We start from the raw sequence: 22,562 nt of genomic DNA, 5'->3' as shown, positions 1-22,562 counted from the left end.
TAGAGCGGCCACACGACTCATTTCTGGCCCATGAAATGTAGGCAGAAAGCCCAAGGAGGGCACTGTGTCTCTCAAAATAAAGCAAAGCTTGCCAGAAAAAAAGAAAATGGTTTTCTCCTTTTTTTTCCCACCTGGAACACAGATAAGATGGCTAGAGGTTCAGCAGCCATCATATGATCATGAGGCAACAAGGGGGGAGCGGTTCGGGGATGAAAGCCACAGTGCCCAGGATGGGACACAGCAAGAGAGCAGGGTCCTAAAAGCAGCTGCACCAGCCCTGAGCTGACCACATCTGGATTTTGTGTGAGATGAGGAAAAGAAGCCCCAGTTACATAAGCTGCTCTTCAATTGATAATTGTAGCCAAACACTGCTGACATAAGAAGGTAATGAAGTTAAATAACAAAACCCCAGCTATTAGGCAGCCTCATTCTCTGTAGTCAAATTGTTATAAATCTGAGTGGTTTCTGTTTTAAGCAATAAGATCTTTCTCAAAATATTTTTCAAATATATATTCTACAATAACCTTTCCCTATCATTCTGCAATGTGCTGAAATATACTGATGGCCTCATGAAAGGGAATATATGCAAAGGCCTGGTAGCCCGTATCTTCTCTGAGTCCCCACTGTAGTCCTCAATAGCCCTACGTAGGTAGTACAATGACTCTTGCTCTCTCTAATCTGCTGTAGGTTTAAAACTGCAGCCAAGAGTTTCCTAGAAGGGATTATAATGAGCACTAGGCTGAGAGGGAGTCTGGGGGGTCTTGCCTTCAAAATCAGGGCAAGGCAAGAGAGGGCCAGGGGCATGAGCTCTCCCCACAAACTTTGAACCGGATATGTGTTAGCTTCTCAGATGTCTTTTGGTTTTCTTCTGGATTCACACCTTTCTCTTGGGTTGGTAAGATTAGGAGGCACCAAAATGCAGATGTGGCACAGCAACAGCCCAAGATAAGTCACAAGAAAACTTAGGGTCCGATGAATGCCCTAAGCAGGCAGGGTTATAAACATTCATGGGAGGGAGAGGTTCTGGTGGGCTGGAGTCAGGGAGAGCTTGAGTCTTGAAGGGCAATCAGGCCCTGGCTACTTTGGGATGGGAGCCCCAGGCTTTCGGAGAAGGTGGTAACATGCACAGGGTCTGGGCGGCTGGGAGTCGGGCAGCATGGCTGGCCAGCAGGCTTAGGCAGAAGAGTGGAAACAGACCAAGAGAGGGAGGTTAGGGCTGAAATAGGCCCTCTGAAGAGGCAGAATTCCCCCTCCCAGGCGACAGGGACAACAGACAGGCCACTGAACCTACCTTGGATAGGAACCAACCTGCAGACCCGCCCTTGTTGTTGTGGCCAACATTGATCTTCATCAGCTGCCCAAGATCTGGAGCATCTAGCATGAACTTGTCTTCAGCTCCCCTTTCAAAGTTGTCCTTTTCATTTTCCAGCCGACGCTCCCCTGTATACACACATGTAAGAAACTTACAAAGGAGCCCAGAGGAAGAGGAAAAACCCACTTCTAAGCTTAATCATCTGCCCACTGGAGGGTGGTCTCAAAAGTCAACATGGTGGGAGGCGGTGGGAGGGTGGGACGGGGTACGTAGCTACTCTTTGTACTTCCATTCCATTTTGCTGTGAACCTAAAATTACTCTAAAGATAATGTTAAATTTTTCTTTTGAAGATTTTATTTATGTATTTGACAGAGAGAGAGAGAGAGATCACAAGTAGGCAGAGAGGCAGGTGGAGAGAGAAGGGGGGGGGGAGCAGGCTCTCTGCTGAGCAGAGAGCCCGATGTGGGGCTCTATCTCAGGACCCTGAGATCATGACCTGAGCTGAAGGCAGAGGATTTAACCCACTGAGCCACCCAGGCGCCCCTGTTAAATTTTTTAAGAAGTCAATACAGAGAGCTTTATCCTGAGATCTCTGGACTCTGTAAATCCCTCCAACCTCCAGTCAAGGCAGAAGCTTGCCCTGCATGTGGCTTGTGCCCAGGTCCATAACTGGGTTTCTGCTTTCTGTTTTAGTCTGGAGTTCCCATCCTGGTGAACCCAGGCACACCTCCATCCTGAGAGCTAAGGTCCTGTCTGGCTTGTACCAGCCTCTTGTCTTTGAACTGGGAGCACAGCTGTGGGAGTTAGTCCAGGCTGTGCTGGACTCCTGACTGCCAAGAGACCCCCTTAGGCCTGTCTCTTTTTCTGGAAACCAGTGACGACAGCAACCATAGACACGTTAGTTCCACAAAGATTTTTTTTTTCTTTTCTATTTGTCACCACAAGAGGGATATTGTTAATTCCACCTTGTAGATAAAGAAACAGGCTTAGAGAAGCCAGATAACACACCAGAAGTCACACAGGTGGTCATGGATCATTAAGATCCATTTTAACCTGTTCTTCCTACTTTGCAGTTTTCCAGTATTATGTCCCCAAGTTTGCAAGCCATATTAACACCTACAGCCCACGTAAGCCCCATGTAAGCATCATGTTGATGCCATCCATTTCCTTCCTTCCTTCCTTTCTAAGATTTTATTAATTTATTTGACAGAGAAATAGAGAGCACAAGTAGGGGAGCAGCAGGCAGAGGGAGAGAGAGAAGCAGGCTCTCCGCCGAGCAGGGAACCTGATCCCAGGATCCTGGGATCACGACCTGAGCCAAAGGCAGATACTTAACTGACTGAGCCACCCAGGTGCCCCTGCTTTCTTTTCTAAAATTTAATTTCTTTATGTCTTTCTACATTTTGAACTGCAATAATTCAAACATATAGAAAAGTAGTATAAGACACCCATACACCTACCACCAGATTTCAAAGGCAGAACAGGTGCTAACACTCTGCCTAATTGGCTTAGACCTATAATTTTTTTTAAATTTTTAATTTTTTTTAAGATTTTATATATTCATTTGACAGACAGAGATCACAAGTAGGCAGAGAGGCAGACAGAGAGAGAGGGGGAAACAGGCTTCCTGCCGAGCAGAGAGCCTGATGTGGGGCTCAATCCCAGGACCCTGAGATCATGACCCGAGCGGAAGGCAGAGACTTTAACCCACTGAGCCACCCAGGCACACCAGACCTTTCTCCCTCTCTCTTGTTTCTTAAGATTTTTTTATTTATTCGACAGAGAGAGATATCACAAGTAGGCAGAGAGGGAGGCAGAGAGAGAGAGGGAAGCAGGCTCCCCGCTGAGCAGAGCGCCTGATTGGGGCCTCAGTCCCAGGACCCTGAGATCATGACCTGAGCCGAAGGCAGAGGCTTAACCCATTGAGCCACCCAGGCGCTGCAGACCTTTCTCTTCTTTAAAGAAGAGATGACAGGCAGGTCTAAAGTCTCACCAGGCACCCCACTCTCTTACTCCCTCCTGTGAACAAACACCATCACCTATACCGTCTCCATGGATTTTGATTTGCACGTGATGTCTTCACACAAAAAATGTACTTCTTTGCATGTTTTAGAATTTACAAGAAAAACACCCCAGCACACATCTGTCTCTGTCTCAGGGTCATCATCCACACACTGGGGATGCGAGTGGCCCCACTGTCCAGGGTCCGCTGGGAGGATGAACTGAATGGGTCTCCACGATGTGGTTGCCCATGCAGGTGCTGCGTTCGTGATGGAGTTGCTACCATTTCCCCCCTCACCATTACATCATCGTCCCTGTCATGCTGCATGCAACTGACTTTCCTCTCAGCTAATACTAGGCTTTTCAGGTCACCCTGTTGGTGCTAGCAACTTGAGTTCATTTGTGTAACTGCTGTGTGATAGTCATCGAACAGAGACAGCCCTGTCATGTTTCCACCTGTGGAAGGCTGGGAGTCAGGCAGCCTAGTTGAGGTTGTGCCTAGTTTTTTTGCCACTGTGAATAGCACTAACATGGGCTCTTCCATATCTGCATTCTGCTGCACATCTGTGACATGTGCTCTGAGTCGGTACAAAGAGTCGCTGGGTCCTGGGTGTGCTCCCCTCCGGTGTGTTAGGTATTACTGTAAAATTGCCCTCCAAGATGGGAGCTCCACAGTGATTACCACCAGCAGTGATGAGGCTCCCATCCCCCACATCATCCTTAACATATATATTTGAAAATTTTATTTTAGTATGTATACAATGGTACTTCGTTGTGATCTTAATTTATATTCTCTTGATTATTTGGGGAGATTAAACATATACATTGCTGAGAGAGATCTAAACAACCCATATATGTTGGTCACTTAGACCTCGCTCTTCTGTAGTTTTTTCTGTTCATATACTTTACTATGTTTTTTATCATCTCTCCTCTGACTATGGTGTCTTTCATCATACAGGCATTTTTCTAGTTTTAGTGGACTTTATTGATATTTTCCTTTGTTATTTGTGCTTTTAGTGAAGTGTTCAAGAAACTCCATCTTAAGTTCAAATTCAAGAGACACTCTAAAAGTTTCTTCTAAAAATCTCAAGAGGGTTGCTTTTCCACATTTAAGTCTTCAGCCCATCTGGAAGTTATTTTTGTGTATGGTAAAAGGTAAAAAGATCTAATTTTATCTTTCCTCATATGGTAAAGCAATTGTTTGCACGCCGATATTTGAATAGTTCATCCTTCCTTTCTGATTTATAACACTGCCTCTATGTGTGTTTCTAGACTCTGTTCTGCTTCACTGATTTTTCTTTGTTTCTCCTTCTATCAATACCGCACTGTTTTAGTTTTTAGAGATCTGTGGTATCTCTAAATTTCTATTTATCCAGCAGGGTAAATATCCACTTATTAATATTATTTTCATTATTCAAAATACTCTTCACAATAGTTAGCCCTTTATGGATGGGAATTTTATTAGCAGCTTAAGCTGCAGGATATTGCCTTTCGGAAATGTGACTGAAATTGAATTGCATTTATAGGATAATCTGGGAAAAATGAGTTCTTAATGAATTTGGGATTCCATAATGTATTTCTCCATTTAAATATTCTTGGATATCCTCAAATTTCCAGAAAACTCTTGTGTTGGAGTTTTTCTTAGGCACTTTGTAATTGCTATTGTGAATCATGTATTTTTAAATTAAATGTTCGCTTGTTGTTTTTATTAAAATTTGTAAATTAATCTTGAATCCAGAACCTTTACTAAACCTTCTTTCCCATTGGTTCTAATGATTTGTAAATCCTCCTGGATTTTTTAGATGATTATTATTTTTTATGAAAATTAAAGTTTGTTTCTAAATGGTGTGAGAGGTTGGAGTTTCTTCCAATTTTATTGACTACGATCAAGGAATGTGAATGTTGTGTCTATCTTACTAACTAATTTCAGTTTGTTGATTTGCTTTGTGGTTTTAGTATGCAGTCATTATATGCTTGAGAAGAACATGTATCCTCTACCAGCTGGATGCAGGAATCTGCACCGTTCTAGTAGATCAGGCTTATAAACTGTGTAGTAAAAATCTTCTACACCCATGCTAAATTTTTACCCATATGATTTATCAATTATTGAGAGTGGTTTATTAAAATCTTCCACTGTAATTATGTACTTGTCAAGTTTCTTCAAGAGTTTTGTTTCTTTTTGCTTCCGGTGTTTTGGGAACACGTTGTAAAATTTATACCCCTTCAGAATGATGACATCTTCCAGGTTAATTGTTCCTTTCATCATTGTCTATTTTTATTTCTAACAAAACATTTTTCCTTAAAGTTTAATTTTATAGATAACAATACAGCTACGCCACCTTCTTTTGTGTTGTTGATATGCTCCTGATATATTTCACTGTATTCTATTTATTTTTAGCCCTTCTGCATACCATGTTTAAGCTGGATTTTATTTCTTTTCATTTAATATAAGAATACCTATCCTTTAACTGATGAGTTTGTTTATTTCTATTTATTGTGACTATCTGTACATTTATTTTATTTTTTATTATTAGCCATGCTTTTCCTTTGCTTCTCTTTCCTTGTTTCCTGCCTTCTAGTGGATCGATTGAGGTTTTATTCCCTTTTATTCCCTCTACTGGTTTAGAAGTAATAAGTTTCTTATTGGGGGGAGGGTTACTTTTACAATTTTAATATGCACACTTAACTTACTGAAGTCTGAAGTTTATCAATACCTCTAGTCCCCTATCACTTGGGGATGAGCTGTGACCAAGAACCTAATTATGTTTTAACTTTCATTATCTACTTTCCTTCTCAAAGATTATTGTGTTCTAGCAGTTCGGGTCCACATTTTCTCATGCCCTGGTGATAATCATTATTAGTACTATTTACTAATACTTGCTTAACTTTGTTACATCAATATCAATATTTTTACTCTCTTTCTTGCTTCCCCTTTCTTGTGGGTATGATTTCCTTTTTCTTAAAAATATATTCTTCAGTGGCTGTTTAAAAATCTATGAGTGGTAAACACTATTTCTCTTTGCTTGTATGGCAATTCACTAATTCTGTCCTCACTCTGGAATTATTGAAAGCCTAGCTGGACATAGGATTCTAGACTGATATATATTCTTGCTCAGAACATTAAAGTGATCATTCCATGAATTTATCACCTTGTATAGTTAGCTGAGAGGAATTTGCTATCAATCTAATTGGTTTTGTAGAAGATAATCTGTCAAATCTAGTTACCTTTTTTTTCTGTTAAAGATTTTATTTATTTGACAGAGATAGAGAGATCACAAGTAGGCAGAGAGGGAGGACGGAAAGCTGGCTCCCTGCTGAGCAGAGAGCCCAATGCGGGACTCGATCCCAGGACCCTGAGATCATGACCTGAGGTGAAGGCAGAGGCTTAGCCCACTGAGCCACCCAGGTTACTTTTAAGATCTTTCTCTTTGCCTTTGGTTTCACCACAATGTATCTAAATGTGGATCTGTTTTCCTTTACTCTGCTCAGTGACTCCTTCTGTTACTTTAATTTGAAAATTCATAACTTTGCTCAATTTTGAAGAAGTTTCAGCCATTATCTTTTCAAATATTTCCTTTCACCTATTCTGTTCTTTATTGGAATTCCTGCTCAACATCTGTCAGAACTTACTCTATCCTCCATGAATCATGATCTCTCATTTGTATTTTCCAACTCTTCATGTCTCTTTCCCGAGTATTTTGCTCATATTTATTTTATAGTTCATAAGTCTCTATTCAGTGGTTTCTCATTGTGATGTTCAACACATGCATTGTTTATATTTAGTAACTATATTTTCATTTCCTGTATTTTTTTCTATGCTTTTCATGGTGTCTTGTTGTTTTCTTCAATTGTTTTGTTCATGTATTTTTCTTTTTAAAGATTTTGTTTATTTGTTTGACAGAGAGAGAGATCACAAGTAGGCAGAAAGGCAGACAGGGAGAGAGGGGGAAGCGGCTCCCCGCTGAGCAGAGAGCCTGATGCAGGGCTCGATCCCAGGACCCTGGGATCATGACCTGGGCCGAAGGCAGAGGCTCAATCCACTGAGCCACCCAGGCGCCCCTTGTTCATGTATTTTAAACACGTTTAAACTATAGCTTTTCTCAGATTACTCTAGTACCTGAAATTTTTTTTTTTTACACTTTTTAAAAAAATTTATTTTCAGCGTAACAGAATTCATTGTTTTTGCACCACACCCAGTGTTCCACGCAATGCGTGCCCTCCATAATACCCACCACCTGGGTCCCCCAACCTCCCACCCCCCTGCCCCTTCAAAACTCTCAGGTTGTTTTTCAGAGTCCATAGTCTCTCATGGTTCATCTCCCCCTCCAATTTCCCTCAACTCCCTTCTCCTCTCCATCTCCCCATGTCCTCCGTGTTAATGTTATGCTCTGCAAATAAGTGAAACCATATGATAATTGACTCTCTCTGCTTGACTTATTTCACTCAGCATAATCTCTTCCAGTCACGTCCATGTTGCCATGTTGATACAAAAGTTGCGTATTCATCCTTTCTGATGGAGGCATAATACTCCATAGTGTATATTAGTACCTGAAATTCTTGAGCATTTAACATTATTGAATGCTATGTCCATTGATGTTTAGTCATGGGGGATTATGTCCTTGAGTGTTTTGTAGTTTTGGAAAGTGAACTCATCTCTAGTACCTTATCTTTGGGAATCTCATGCAGTCTTGCAAATGCTTCTGAAAGCACCAAGGGTATTACTGATGTGGACCCAATTTTCTGAGCCTGGGGGAGGAAGGGTCCCCAAATCATACTTGCAATGTAAAATCAGACATTAAGTCACACAAGTGTAAGCAGAATGTATCAATTTCTCAACAACTCTGTCTTTTTAATCTAGAGCCCTTGCAGAGATAAGGTTATTGTACTGATGAGTAAACATTTCCTGGCCTGTTTTTTCACTGAAGATGTTCCTGTGAACCTTCAGGACTCCTGGCTTTACCTGTGGTTCTAATTTGGCCTATCTTGCTTCATGCATGACACAAACTTATTTTCTGGCCCCAAATGGGTATGAAAATCTATCCTGTAGATTGTTGAACATGAAAGATCCCTCCTTCCAAGAGGCAGCGATTCATACCTAATACTCTGGTTTTGAGTTCCCTCTTCATTTCTGGCACCTGAAGATTTCTCTTTTTCTTCTTAAGCTCAGCAAAGCATTTTGAATTCTTTAATATATCACATCCAAAATTCAGATCTCAGTAGCTTTTCTGACTCCTACGTTATTTCAGTAACTTGGAAGAAGCAGGAGAGAACCACCTGTCTCAGTTCTATTGGCCTGAATGTCCTCCCAACACCTGTGGCCAAGCTTGTGTCCTCAGTTCTTGGTTCACTTACGAAGACAAGTCTAATGATCTATCCCTGGCCCCATTCTACTCTGCACCAAACCACTGCACTGAATCAGGCCATGCCCAGCCACATTCAAAATATAACACAAGATGGCCATGGAGCTTAAGGAGATAAAGTGAGAATGAGTTCCTTGCTGATGTAAAGCTTGGGTCTGTTCATCATCTAGGATGAAGGACAAGTTTAAATAGACCCCAAACCCAACACCGTATTCTGAAAACACATCACAGTCACACACATAGATTTTATAAGACGGGCACCCTGCTGCACGGAATGCCATGGACAACCACAAAGAAAATTGCAGCTCAAAAGAAGAGACTGGAGCTTCCTTCTTCTCCCAGGCGTGGGGGGAAGAGCCCACCTAAGAAGCAGAACTGGGCACAGCTTGGGAAGAAAGGATTTCAAATCCATTACCTGTGTCTCCATACTCTCCAAAGATATTGATGAAGACATCAGCATCAGTCCCCGCACCAATGACATCACCAGTGTACACCTTGACTTCATACTTGTTACCTGGAAATGAGGACAGAGAAAGCCTCAGCTTCTTAGGATCCTGAAGAGAGAAGAGCAAAGGCCCCAAGGTAGCTACCGCACCACCTACCCATCCCTCCAACAGAGCGTGAAGTGTCACCATTGCTGTCAAGAACACAGCAAGAAATGAGCTGCTTGACATTGGTTCCAAATGGTCATTGCCAGGATATATGTGTGTCAAGTTAGTGCACCATACACCTTAAACTTAGACAATGTTACATGTCAGTTATATCTCAATAAAGCTGAAGAGAAAAGTCAAATGGTCATTGCTAAATGGTGTACACAGAGTACATCAGGTAGACGGAACTTCTGTTTCATCTACTAACATGTTGCCTTGGGACGCATGAATCAGTCCCAATCCAGATGCCTCACTGAACCAGACCACCAGCTGATCTCCCCTGGATATTGAACTGCTTCTTACTGGGCCCACTGCCCATCTACTCTGCCCTCTCCAATCTGTTCTCCACACTTCATCACAGTGTAAAAATGCATTGGGGAAAATACATTCTGCGAATGAAAATCAAATTTATATGTAAATTGTCAGGGCCATAACCAACTCAAAGACTAGAGGCACCAAGAGTAACAGCAAATGCATGCCTAGTGGTTACCTCACTTAAAGATCTATATGGTTTCCCGTATCTTTCCCCCATTCGCAGAACCCCATGCACTGTAACCCCCAAATGCCTCAGCCCTGGCCATGGCCTTGTGAGGGGGATGGGCTCAATGTAAACTAGACAAAAGGCTGAGCTCTGCCTAGGTCTCCCCAGCTGGAGCCTGCCTTAGAGTGGGGAGCAAAGGACAGGGGTTGCTGGGCTGTGCAGGAAGGAAAACTCCTCTAGACTCTCTTTGGGTGCTAACAATTCCAAGGGCTGAGGCAATTTTCCCATCCCTTTCCCCTTCCTTCAGTGACTTTTTATTTTTTATGTAGCAGAATTTTGTTCAGATTTCTTATGCCCAATATGTGAAGTTGATAAGAATTAGAGGTGTTCCATTAACTCTAAAAGATATCTGTACCCCCATGTTTAATGCAGCATTATTTACAACAGCCAAGACAAGGGATAAAACCTAAGTGTCCATCAATGGAAGGACAGATAAAGAAAGACAGACAAACACACACATATAGGAATATTATTTGGCCATGAAAAAGAAGGGGATCTTGACATTTGTAATAACATGAATGGACCTTGAGGGTATTATGCTAACTAAAATAAACCAGTCACAGAAAGACAAATACAGCATGATTCCACTGATAATGTGGAATCCGAAAAAACAAACAACAACAAAAAAACAAAAATACCCCTAAAAATCCTCTAAACAAAGGCAAACAACCCCAAAGCCATAGATATGGACAACAGATTGGTGGTTGTCAAAAGTGGGGCATAGGGGGTATATGAAATGGGCTAAAGGGGTCGAAAGGTACAAACTTCCGGTTGTAAGATAAATAAATCATGATCTGTAATGTACAACATGGCAACTATAGTTAATAGTATTGTATTGCCTATCTGAAAGGTGCTGAGAGAGTAGATCTTAAAAGTTCTCATCACAAGGAAAAAAAGGCATAATTATATGTGGTGATGGATGTTAACCAGACTTTTTGCAATGCTCATTTCTCAATATATACACAGAGCAAATCATTATTTTGTATACCTGAAACTAATATAATGTTTTATGTCAATTATACCTCAATAAAAATTAATTTGAACTGTTTTAATTGAGGCCCAGAGTTATAGGCCCTCTGCCCACCCACCTCCTCCCTAGGGCCTTCCTTGATGTCCTAGCCCCCAGGGGCTTTCTCCTCTGCATTCCTGGGCTCTGCCATATTGTCTGTGTCAATGATTTCCAAGTTCACCTTCTATCGTTTTGTGTGATTTGCTGTTTCCTGCAGGCGAGGCTTCCAAGTTCTTGAAGAACTTAAAAAAGGTCTGGGCAGGACCTCCTCATGCATAGTCCCCCCCCACCCCCAAACAGCCCCTAGCCTAGTGCTGGGCAACACTAGAATCTCACCAAGTATGTTGGAAAGCAACTTGATTGGCATTTCCTAAAGCTCAAAGTCCCAGGGAAGTAACTCAGGACAAAGGAGTGAGGTGGGGGAGATACTAAGAAAACTTCATTTCCCCAAGTCCCTATCTTGAATCCTGCCCAGCAGCTGCCATCTAGAGATGACACGATGTAGAGTGTTGCAAGGCACACAGAGAGACACCCCCACTTAGACACAGCCTGGAAGGCTAATCTTTAAATTTCTGAGAACCTGAGCCAGGAGGGAGCAATTCTGTCCTGGAACCTCACTCGGTGAGATCCAAAACAAGAGAGGGAAGACCCTCCATTTGTTGTCCCCAACCAGTGATGCCAGGATGAGATGGGGGCCCGGGGAGGACCTAAAGGCCACTGCTGAGCATCATACAATCAGAGAGGGTGACGGGACTCCAGAAAGAACTGGGCGCAGTGCAGCAGGAGGAAAGGATGAGGGGGGCTGGGGAGCCCTTGGGGGAGGAGCAGCAGACATTCTGCATCATTCCAGAAGGCAGAATTGGACTTAGCACTTGAATTATAAAGAAGGATATTTTAGCTCACCTAAAGAAACGTTTTCTAGTAGCTAGGGCTGTCCAACAAAGGCATGGAATGCCCTTGGGGGAGTGAGTTTCCCATCCCTAGAGACATCTACGCAGTCACTTTGTGACAAACACACTGGTGGAGAGCCATCTGTCAGGGAGGCTATAAAGAAGAAGCCAGAGGTGAGAGAATGTGAGAACACTAAGGGTCCTTTCAGTCTGCAAGTCCTTGACATCTGACCAGGCAAGGCAGCCTGCAGACGAGAGAGGGAAGCCAAGAGATGGGGTTGGGGGGGGGGGGCTCTCAGCAGGGGAGGAGTCACAGGCTGGTGTACGCAGGCCTGGGGAGCAGGATCCCACACAGGGCTCTGGGAACACACGGCATCCCCGTCCCAGGAAAGTCCAGAGAAGCAGGCATCAGGGTCTGAAATGAGGCAACAAAGGAGACAAGGGTGGAAGGAGCTTCCAGAACTTCCCAGCTGAGGTCAACAAGGGGCCCAAGCCCAGGGGTCAGAAAATCAGATGAAGAGAATGCAGGAGAATGTCAGTTCTGGAATTAGGCTGGACTGTTCTCTAACCTCTGCAGAACTCTCTATGGCAAGATGGGGCCCTAGGTCCCCATTTAGCTGACTGGGTGAGGAGCAGGATGCCCGTGTGCCAGACGACCTCCTATCACACTGGGGAGGGGGTGCGAGCAGCAGCAGGGGGCGCGGGCACACCTCAGAAAACTGCTCTTTAAAGGGCCCTGAAGATGGACAATGAGGCTTTTTATATTACTGTTCTCCCTACTTTTCTTCCAGATTTCCTCTGCAAGCAGAACCCCATCCTATCTGATGCGCCGTTTTCCCAAACAAGGCCTAGGGCCCCGCGCCAACCCTAAATTGTGATCAAGTGCGTATATTGTTGAAAGAGCAAGACGGGCTAAAAGCAAGGCTTCATTCTCTCAGGGCTGGCACACTGTCAGCACAGTGCATCAAGCCTTCCTCCCAAGTGGTCATGAGAGCCCCCCAGTATCCCGTGATCAGAATTTCAATGAGCACAAACTTGCCATTCTGGTCACAAGTGGGTTTGTATATGTTGAATTCACCCCTTAGATCTGATGGTCCGTGTGAGAGCAAAATGCCCATCCTGGTGAAAGGACCCGCCAGAGGGAAGGTCCCAGTCCTGCAAAAATCCCTGCCCCAGAAGCCAGAAGGTAATGACGGCGGGGGGGGGGGGGGGGGGAGGACAGAGAAAGCAGTTGAGAGCAAAAGGAGTTCTAACAGAATGTCCAGGGCTGGCCCCCTCGCTCAGGGCAAGTGATACTCAACGGTCATCCAGGCCTTGCAGCTCACGAGGCCCCTGCATGTTCTTGATGTCATCGGAACCATACAACGGCCACACGATACGGGCAGGACAGATACTCTTGCCGTTCTCATTTACAGACGGGGAAACAGAGGCTCAGGGGGCCAGGCTCCTTGTCTGGGGACACACAGCTGCTAAATGATGCAAGAGGGGCCTCAAAGCCAGGGCTCTTGTCTCTGAAGCCAGGGCTCTTTCTAGAATGCGTCATGGCCTCTCATTCTCTATGCCACGCATAGGCAATTTTTTTCTGTAAAGTGCCAGATAGTAAATATTTTAGGCCTTCTAGGCCATTTGTCTCTATTGCAAGGACTCCGCTCTGCAGGAGTATCATGAAAGCAGCCATGGGCCATAGGGTAGTTCCCCCCCCCCCCCGCCCCACTGCCCCTTACCTGCGAGGCTACCACGGAAACCCCAGTGGATGGCTGCGACCCTGGAGGGCACCCAACCCTACAGAAACTAGGTTATTTCTTATTTATTCCTGGACATACTGTGATACAGTTTAACTTCTACATTAGGCCTAGCGAGAGACAACCAGCAATAACTAACGATGTTACGAGAACTGCAATAATCCGCTGTAATAAAAACGGTGGGAAAGCGGTCTCCCTCCCTCAGCATTCCTTCCCGTCCTGGACTCACCCCTCTGGAACGGATGCAAGAGGACAAACCCCCCGCGTGAGGACCCCCTGAAGAGAATGACGCAGGCTCCGGGACACAGTAAAGCTTCTACTATTCGCCTTCCGATCACTGGTCACAAAGAGGAGCCTCCGGGGTGCCTGGGTGGCTCAGTCGTTGAGCCTCTGCCTTCCACTCAGGTCACGATCCCGGGATCCTGGGGTCGAACCCCCAGTAGGACTCCCTGCTCAGATGGGGGCCTGCTTCTCCCTCTCCCACCCCCTACTTGTGTTCCCTCACTTGCTGTGTCTCTGTCAAATAAATAAATAAATAAATATTAAAAAAAAAAAAAAAAGGAACCTCTGCTCTGGAGGCGGGCTGACCTGCAACCGCCACAGGGACGACGGGGCTAAGGGGACGCCCTGGCGCAGGCGCGGCCCACGGCGAAAAACTACGTAAGCAAATGGGCGTGGCCTTGTGCCAATGAACTTTATGGATCCTGTGTCATCAGATATTATTTTTTTTTTTAAGATTTTATTTATTCATTTGACAGACAGAGATCACAAGTAGGCAGAGAGGCAGGCAGAGAGAGAGGAGGAAGCGGGCTCCCCGCTGAGTAAACAGCCCGATGCGGGGCTCGATCCTAGGACCCTGGGATCATGACCTGAGCCGAAGGCAGAGGCTTTAACCCACTGAGCCACCCAGGCGCCCCCAGATATTATTCTTGTTTGACTTCTTTTCAACCGTTAAAAAGTGTAAAAATCTTTGTTAGCTCCAGGTCCTCGCAAAACTACACGTAGTCGGCTTACATCCTGTTTGCCGTTGGGCGCTCGCTGCTCTAAGGGGTCTCGTTCCTTTGGGAACTGTTCTGTGTTTCTAGGCAGGGGACCGCAGGCCACCCTCCGCTCGGTGGCCTAGAATGGGAGCGGAGCTGCTTGGTGTAGGCGTGGTTAGCTGCTGGTCAGGGGGAGCACAGCACACTCTGATTACTAGCTTAAGCAGCGCAAGGCTCTGAAGACTGGGGAACTGTTACCCTTTTCCTGTCAGGCTGTAAGGGGGGAGAAGGAACATATCCTGTGCCCAGTGTGGGTAGGGAGGGCCAGCTTTCCCTGCCCCTACAATGCTGCGTGACTGGGCTGAGCTCAATGTTCCCGAGTGCAGTGGAGAATGGGGGCCCAGGTTGCAATGTCCACAAGGTGGGGACAGATGGAAGCATCAGTTCTGCAACCTCAGGCATTGTGCCTTCAGCTCCTGGCCTGGCTGAGGGTGAACAAGGAGCAGAGATGGAAAGAGAGGTGGAAGGTCAGGTTGGAGGAGGGGCTGGCAAGTTCACTGTCCTTCTTGAACAAGCCTGAGACCAATAGGGCCTAGTGATGGATCCCAGGACTGGTTGCCCAAGACAGTTCTAGGGTTGGCCTGTGGTTTAATCAGTGCTATAACATTCTCCCTTGAACTGATTTCTCTCTGGCCTTTCAGTGGGTAACCATGAGTTCATAGGGTGCCTTTCTACAAATTAGAAAAAGGCTTCCTTCCTCAAGACACTTTACTGCCATCTGTTGGATAATTGTCATAATAAATACACAAACCTACAACCTCTATGATGTGAAAAGTGTCTCCTTACATAGTCTCCGTTGTGCAGTGCACAACCTGTGTATCCAAACCCAGCAACACTACCTTTCAGAGAGTGGTTGCCTTTCCCTGAATATCAGTGAGAGCTCAAAGAAGCCAAAGTAGTTTGAGGATTGATGTGAACAATATGCGATAAGGGAAACACACCAGAGATTAAGATAATCCCAGGGTACCTTCCAGAGCCAAACAGAACTGAGTTGGGGTACTACAGGGATGGCATTTGTTGAGCTCAAAGACAGGTGGCCACCTGAAGGTCACAGCACAGGGTTGTCTGTGCCCTGCTTGCCCTGCCCAGGGGACCTACCAGCCGAGCCTTGCCCCCTCTTTCCTCAGCAGCCTGCATGGCAGAGGCACAGCCCTGCTCCCTCCAAACAGGAACCATGTCCCCTGTAGGCCAACCGGAAGCTGCCTGTGTGGGCTTCCAGAAAAGGCAGGCCCTGGCAGGCCTGAGCTGCCGCCTGCGCCTGGTGCGCCAGCCGCCTCCACAGCCTCGCCTGCGCTCTGTCTGGAACAGTCAGCACACATCAGCGACAGGACACATCTGAGAGAGCCACCCTGGGCGTCCGGGAAAGAGGGTGTGGGGAGGCACAGTCACGAGTGGGCCGGATCCCCCCGTTCTCGGTGCTGAGCCGGGCCGAGTCGCTCGTCACGTTCCCGATGACAGAAGTCAAGCAAATGCCCGGAAACGAAGCCTCGGTCCCGCTTGCCAAGGAAGGGACCATCCCACACCCAACGTGATCGGAGGCTCCCAGCAGCTCACGTGGCCCGCGCTTTTTTAGGAAGCAGGGAATCATGAATGGAGCGCGGCTGCGTTGACGCCCGGCGTTTCTCTCCCCAGCCTCGCGCATTCTCAGGTCCTGCGTGGTTAGAACGCGGCTTCATTCATTCGGGCGGGTGGGAGGGGGCGAGCGGTGGCAGGGGGCTGGCGGGACTTGACTTCGGCCCCCTCTCCCCCTGCCCCTCCCCCGGGTCCACAGCTGCTCCCTGGCACCCATCGCTTCCGCTCCGCCGGAGCCAGACACTGCAGAAGCGAGATCTCACCCGCGCCGCGGAGGAGGACACGGAACCGAGTGAGAGACACCGGCGGGGCTGCCCTGGGAGTGAGGATGAGCAGAATGTTCTCCCCCAGCCACGGAAGGCCCCTGACTCAGGCCTGCCCGGGTGCGGGGAGGAGTGTCGGCGGACCCCGGCGGACCCCCGCGGACCCCGTGCGGGGAGCTGGGTCACAGCCGCTGAGCAGGGAACGTCCTCCCAGGTCCAGAGCCTCGAGTCTACCACCCCCCTTGCTGTCCCCAAAAGTTTCCTCTTCCTTCCCTCTGGTCCAGAGGTGCACATCTCTCACCCAGATTCACCTGATGCTTCAATTAGAACTGGAACGTCTCTGCTTTCCCTGAGAACGCCCTCAACCTTGCTGCGCCTAAGGACACACGCACTTAGCAAAGTGGTGAGAGCCTCTGATGCTTACGGAGGATTGACATGGGCCCGTCACATCTCTTCCTCCTTTAATCCTCACCATGGCAGACCCTATTATTACTGTGGTCACCACTTGCTGAGAAAGCAATGGAAGAAGCAGGTTAAGAAACCTAATCCAGCTGCCACAGTTGGAAAGGGTGAAGCCCTGATTTGGATTCTAGAGGTCTGGGCAGGAAGATTCTATCTCAGCTGTCGTGTCGCCCACCCCGCCGGGTCGAGCATAAAGCCCACCTCGGAAGACCGTGGTCCTCCCCTCCAGAACTCTCCAGGCGTGTATCACTTCTTTGGCCCCTAACACATGCTCAAGCCCATGCTGAGTCCTGTTACACAAGGACACTAAAACACCGCTTAGTCATTAACGGTTGCTCCTGGGTGGTAATCAAGAAAAACCACTGCGTCCCTTGTTTCACTGCCAAATCATGGACAGCTAGTATATTTGCCTAAGACCCTGGGATGTAAGCCTGTTGTTATCAGGGGCTGAAAGGCTACGGAGTAGGTAGGCTTTCGCTCCTTTTAGCTCAATGTGCTCACACCCTCATTCAATCCATTGCCAAGCCCTGGAGGGCCGTTTGCACATGTCCCCTAGACACTCACCTTCCTTGGCTCCCCCTCCCACTGCTCTGTAGTAGACCCTTCCCTTCCGCCTGCACGCCCCAGCAGTCTTGTCTCCATTTCTTCCCTTTCCACCCCAGACTCCACTCCACTGCTGGGAAGCCAGCACTTCTCATCCCCTGCTGGAGGAACCAGAATGCCACACAGCCTTCCTGGAGGGCAGAGTAATACCTGTCAGAAGGCTTACCATTCTACAAGCCCCTTGAATGAACAACCCAATCCCTGTGCATAACAATTCATTTACACTAGGAAATAATTGTGTTCATAAATGACCTATAAAGATGTCTATCACAGCATATCACAGCATCGTTAATAATAAAATATTGAGAACGACCTAAAAGTACCCGGAATGGGCAATCGCGGGGTTAAGTTATGATATTCACCCATGTGGCCATTTAAAATAATGGGTTAGAAGATTGTTCAATGTTATTATATAGTATTAAGTGATAAAACCTGCTTACAAAGTTGACTGTAATACAGTACCACCTTTGATCAGTAGGTAGTGTTTAATGCATTCATGCATTAAAAAAAAAGGAAGGAAATTTGCCAAAATGTTAATAGCAGTCTCTCCAGGGCTCTCCTACATAGCAATTAAGTTTAAGCCTCTGGGTTTATTCTTGGGTCCATCACTTCTATGCAAATTACTTCTCTGTGACTTAGTTTGCTTCCCCTGTAAAATGGGAATAATAATAATAATATAATAATAATAATAATAATAATAAATCCGTCATGGCAGTGTTGTGAAGATTAGATAGAGAGTGATTAGAAAAATATATGACATTGAGTGAGTGTCCAATAAAAATTAGCTATTATCATTTTGGGTTAATGGGGTTATGGAAGTTTTTATTCTTTTTCTTGCTTATTTATACTTATGACAATTTTTACAATAGCCATGCTTTTTCCCTAGTAATTGAAAACTGAAAATTGAGGTCACCTAAAGCCAACACTTGAATAAGTCATATAATCCAGAAGGAGCTGTTGAGAACCACAAGTTGGTGAGATACACCTAAGGAAAATCTATGCACTTGATAGACACCCTTCCACCCTTGAGCCGGCTTTGGTACCAGAAACCTTTGAGCTTGCTGGTCAGGGCGGCTAGAGGGAGGGTTGAGAACAGGGCTAAGGAAGAGAAAAGACAGAGGCAGGGGCCCACCAGATAGCTATCCAGCCCAGGTAGGTGGGAACCCTTTCTCTAACACCCTGCTCCACTCTGGCCAACTTGCAGCTCAGGGCAAGTGTCCATCAGGAAAGCACTGGTGGCTGGAATGACCCACAGCTGGATCATTGCCAAGGCAATGTTTGTATTATAAGTTCCAATTTTCATGCATACAAAATGCAGATCTGAGAAAGTGCTCTCTACAAATAGGAAAAAAAAAAGATTATTATAAACACCTATTTGAAAACTTCATTCTGTTTGGAAGTCCAACAAACTCCTCAACTATGAAGTCTCAATTGGGCATCACCTCCTTTATGAAGCCCTCCTGATTCCTTCTTCCTCTATGCTTCCATTGGTCCAGGTCATTCCTTATTTAGAACATTCTATCTTTTTGCACTGATTATTTACTGGCTTGACTGTCTCCTTTCAGTCTCTAAGTTCCTAGAGAGAAAGACCTGTACATGTTTACCCTGAGCAAAGGATCTGCCATAAAATATTCCCAGCAAGTGCCCATTGAAACACTGAATGATATTGGAAGAGCATGAAGTGGCATCTGGAGCCCAGGGCACTAGCTCTGCCCACACTGGGTGACCAAGAACGAGAGGCTTAACTTCCTGAGACTTCTGTTTTCTCTTCTAAAAAATGGAGGAAGAGTTGATAAGGTCCCTTCCGGTCCTGAAATTCTCTGATATTCCTCACTGGAAACAGTTCTCTTCCTCCCACTCTTTCCGGAGATGATTTTCTGCAATGTTAGGTGGGAGCAGATGGGGTGGGCGGGGAGCTGCTGTGAAGTTCAGAGGAGGAGAGCGCTGTAGGACTGGCCCAGCCGCCCCCCCTCCCCAACTGCCAAAACCCTCACGGCTCTGAGTCTGTGGGCCCAGGCCCAGCTCCAGAGGGTTTGTGGGAACAATGACTCCCAGGCAGCAGCCACAGCAAACAGAGCTCAGAGGGGTCTGGATAATGTGTGAGCTGGGTTAAGGGGAAACATCAGGGAGAAGGAAAAGGGTGAGGAAGAGAGGTTCTCCCTGCAGGCTTCCACTGAAATCAAGGTCATGAGTCTATTTCCAGTTGTCTAGATGAGCCTGGTGGATCCTAGAGGGGATCCTGGCACTCAGGGGCTTCTGAAAGGCCATAATCTTGAGTCTGTGCATCTCAGAGTCATAATAAGCCTGGGTGTGGGGGAAGAAGAAGGGAAAATATCAGGAAGGTGACAAGCACAACCGCCACAACGCTGGTGTCATTTACTGAGCTATTACTCTACGGCCAGCATTGCATTAAGTTCATTTCCCCCAAGGAATCAGCTCAACCACTTTACAAAGTGGGAATTCACATTATCCCCACTTTACAGAGGAAGAGATAGAGGCACAGAGCTTAAGACATCTGCTCCTGCCCTACCCAACTAATGGAGTGGCAGAGCCAGGTCTGGACGGCAGAAAATAGGGGTCCAGGGACCTTGCTCATGGCGGGGATATGAGCACTGTGCAGAAGAAGGCTAAGTATGGAGGGGGGCGGAAATGAGAAAGAAGTATCCACAGCAGAAGGGAGGACACCAAAAGCCAGTTTCCTCTGTCCCATGGAGGAGGGCTAGCCCTGGACCCCTCCTTCTCTCTTCGGTCATGAACTCTGTTAATCCTAAAAAGATCCTCAGAAACCACTACAGAGGAAGAAGCTGAAGATGGGAGCAGAATGGAGCTCTGCCCCGGGTCTCATCACTGCTGGTGGCAAAGCCAGAACTAGAACCCAGGGTTTATAGTTCTTTGCGCTTTCTGATCCAGAGAGCTATTTTTAAAAATATTTTATTTATTTATTTGACACAGAGAGAGAGAGAGATCACAAGTAAGCAGAGAGGCAGGCAGAGAGAGAGGGGGAAGCAGGCTCCCTGCTGAGCAGAGAGCCCGATGTGGGGCTCGATCCCAGGACCCTGAGATCACAACCTGAGCCGAAGGCAGCAGCTTAACCCATTGAGCCACCCAGGCGCACCCAGAGAGCTATATTTTTAAAATCAATTATTTGATTGCTCAGTGGTATCATTGATAGAATGTGGGAGTAAGTCGGGGCTGCTGGGTTATTTGGCAGAGCCGCCATAATGGGCGCTTTCTGCATCCATCAGCCGGGCTGCTTGCGTGCTACGTTTGCTTCTGCACCGGGCCGGTCTCCAGCAAGCCCATCACTATCCACCTCAGGTCAGCGAAATTTGCCCATGCCCCGAAAATGTTAATCACGATCCCTTTCTTGTCCAATCCCTTCTTCAGATGCACTGTGGGCACCATGCCCAGCACAGTCTTGCCAAGACCGGGTGCACATCTGGAGCTGTGTGATAATCACTGTGCCGTACCGTGTGGGCTGTAGTGAAATTATAACCCAGTTGCCTGATGAAATCACTGGGAGTGGAAATAGTGATTATGCTGGACAAACACAATCTCATTTCTACCTGTACCCTGGCCTCTGGGCAGCTTTCAGCCCAGCATTACCTGTCCCATTTGCTCCATCAAGAAGAATGTTCCTTCCTGTTCCTTTTGGACAGGAAGAAGGGGAAGGAGGAGGAGGGAGGGGGAGAGGAGGGAGGGGTAGAGGAGGGAGGGGAGGAGGAAGAGGAAGAAGAAGAGAAGGAAGGAAGGAGGGAGGGAGGGAAGCGGGAAGGCAGGAGGGAGGAAGCCAGACTAGGAGTCAGGACAAAAGGTCGTCCACCCCTCCCAACCTCCCGACCACCCCCATGCTCCTGGCCCACCTGCTCAAGCCGATGCTACTTCTGCAAGCAGCCCCTTCGTCTCTCTGGGGCATAGCACAATACTGGCTCCAGCCATATTTACTATTAACACACTAAAGAAGATAAATGCTCCTTAAGGAAAGGGTTGTCCCAGAGGAAGCCTAGGGTACAGGTTCAGTTGGGAGAAGGGGAGGGGCAGGACCCACTTTCGGAAGCCAGCCGTTCTGGCTGGAATGACCCAACCATTCTGAATACATGGGCCTCCTCTGCTGCCTGCAAGGCCTGGGTCTGAAACATCGATGAGCTGTTGTGCCTGCTTTCTGACAGCCCTGGGGTGTGAACAGCCCCCAGGCCAGCTGGAACTCAGCTCTTGGCTTCGGAGGCCTGTCGCATTGCCAAGTTGGCAGAACTTTCCCCGAGTGATGTGGTGTGGGCTCAGTACTAATTTAAGCCACGTGATCATCTCAGTGCTTTTTAAGGTGGGAGGGTTTGTGGGTTGGTGCTGGGATGAGGACAATTACTTGGCCAGAAAGCAGGAAGTGACGTCATATTCACAGTGAGAAAACCAGGCAGGGTCTGTCCTAATCAGGTCTGGCCCACTCCAGCCTCAGAGATGTGTCCTGAGCCGCCCTACGGCGGGAGGGATGGGCAGCCCTGTGCTCTCAGCCCATGAAATGCTGCACCGTACTCACAATAGCACCTGAGCGCCGGGCCCCAGGAATGTCACACCAGAAGTAACAACATCAAGGTTCGGGGACTGAACTGAGGGGGTGGGAGACCTGGAGCCAGGGAAGGGAGACAAGGAGCCACTGAGCTAGCAGAACACCAGAAGAAAGCCAGTGCCACAAAGGACCTCAGAGAACATCTAGTCCAAGCTTCTAGTAAGATGAGGAAGCGGTCCAGAGGGAACCAGTAACCTACCTAAGGCACCCAGTTATGGAAGGGCAAGACAAGAAGCCAGTTATCTGTCCCCATTCCCTGGTAGGGCTCTTTCCACCCACCTCTGCTGCTGGTCTGCATACACGGTCTACATATGACCCCCCACCAACCACCACACACACATATACACACACACATGAGCCTGTTTCTTACTAATCTCATTCAAGCCCCTGAGTCCCAGTGGCCGGGCTGGCAGATATGAATGAAATCACCGGGTAGGGAGACCCCAGAGAAACCTGAGCTTGGCTGGAGAGCCCAGAGACACACATACCCAGCAGTTAGCACCCAAAGAGGCCAACAGCAGTCTAGGAGACGTGGGCTGTCTCAGCTGTGTA

The 22,562-nt window shown here is 47.0% G+C and overlaps 1 protein-coding gene across 3 annotated transcripts in view; it reads right to left on the bottom strand.

Annotated features, from left to right (window-relative positions):
- Positions 1-22,562, bottom strand: part of LOXHD1 (lipoxygenase homology PLAT domains 1) — a gene marked incomplete at both ends in the record, with an annotated part of 149,144 nt that overhangs the window by 106,832 nt on the left and 19,750 nt on the right. For all 3 annotated transcript variants that reach the window (XM_080821495.1, XM_080821496.1, XM_080821497.1), the window contains 2 exons: positions 1,292-1,440; positions 9,090-9,188. In XM_080821495.1, the coding sequence (XP_080677621.1) occupies positions 1,292-1,440; positions 9,090-9,188 (248 nt within the window). The remainder of the gene's footprint in view (positions 1-1,291; positions 1,441-9,089; positions 9,189-22,562) is intronic.

Source organism: Martes martes (genome assembly GCF_963455335.1).
Source record: "Martes martes genome assembly, chromosome: 13".
Lineage (NCBI taxonomy): Eukaryota > Metazoa > Chordata > Mammalia > Carnivora > Mustelidae > Martes > Martes martes.
The sequence above is the reverse complement of the archived record's forward strand: the minus strand, read 5'-3'. Positions and strand labels throughout refer to the sequence as shown.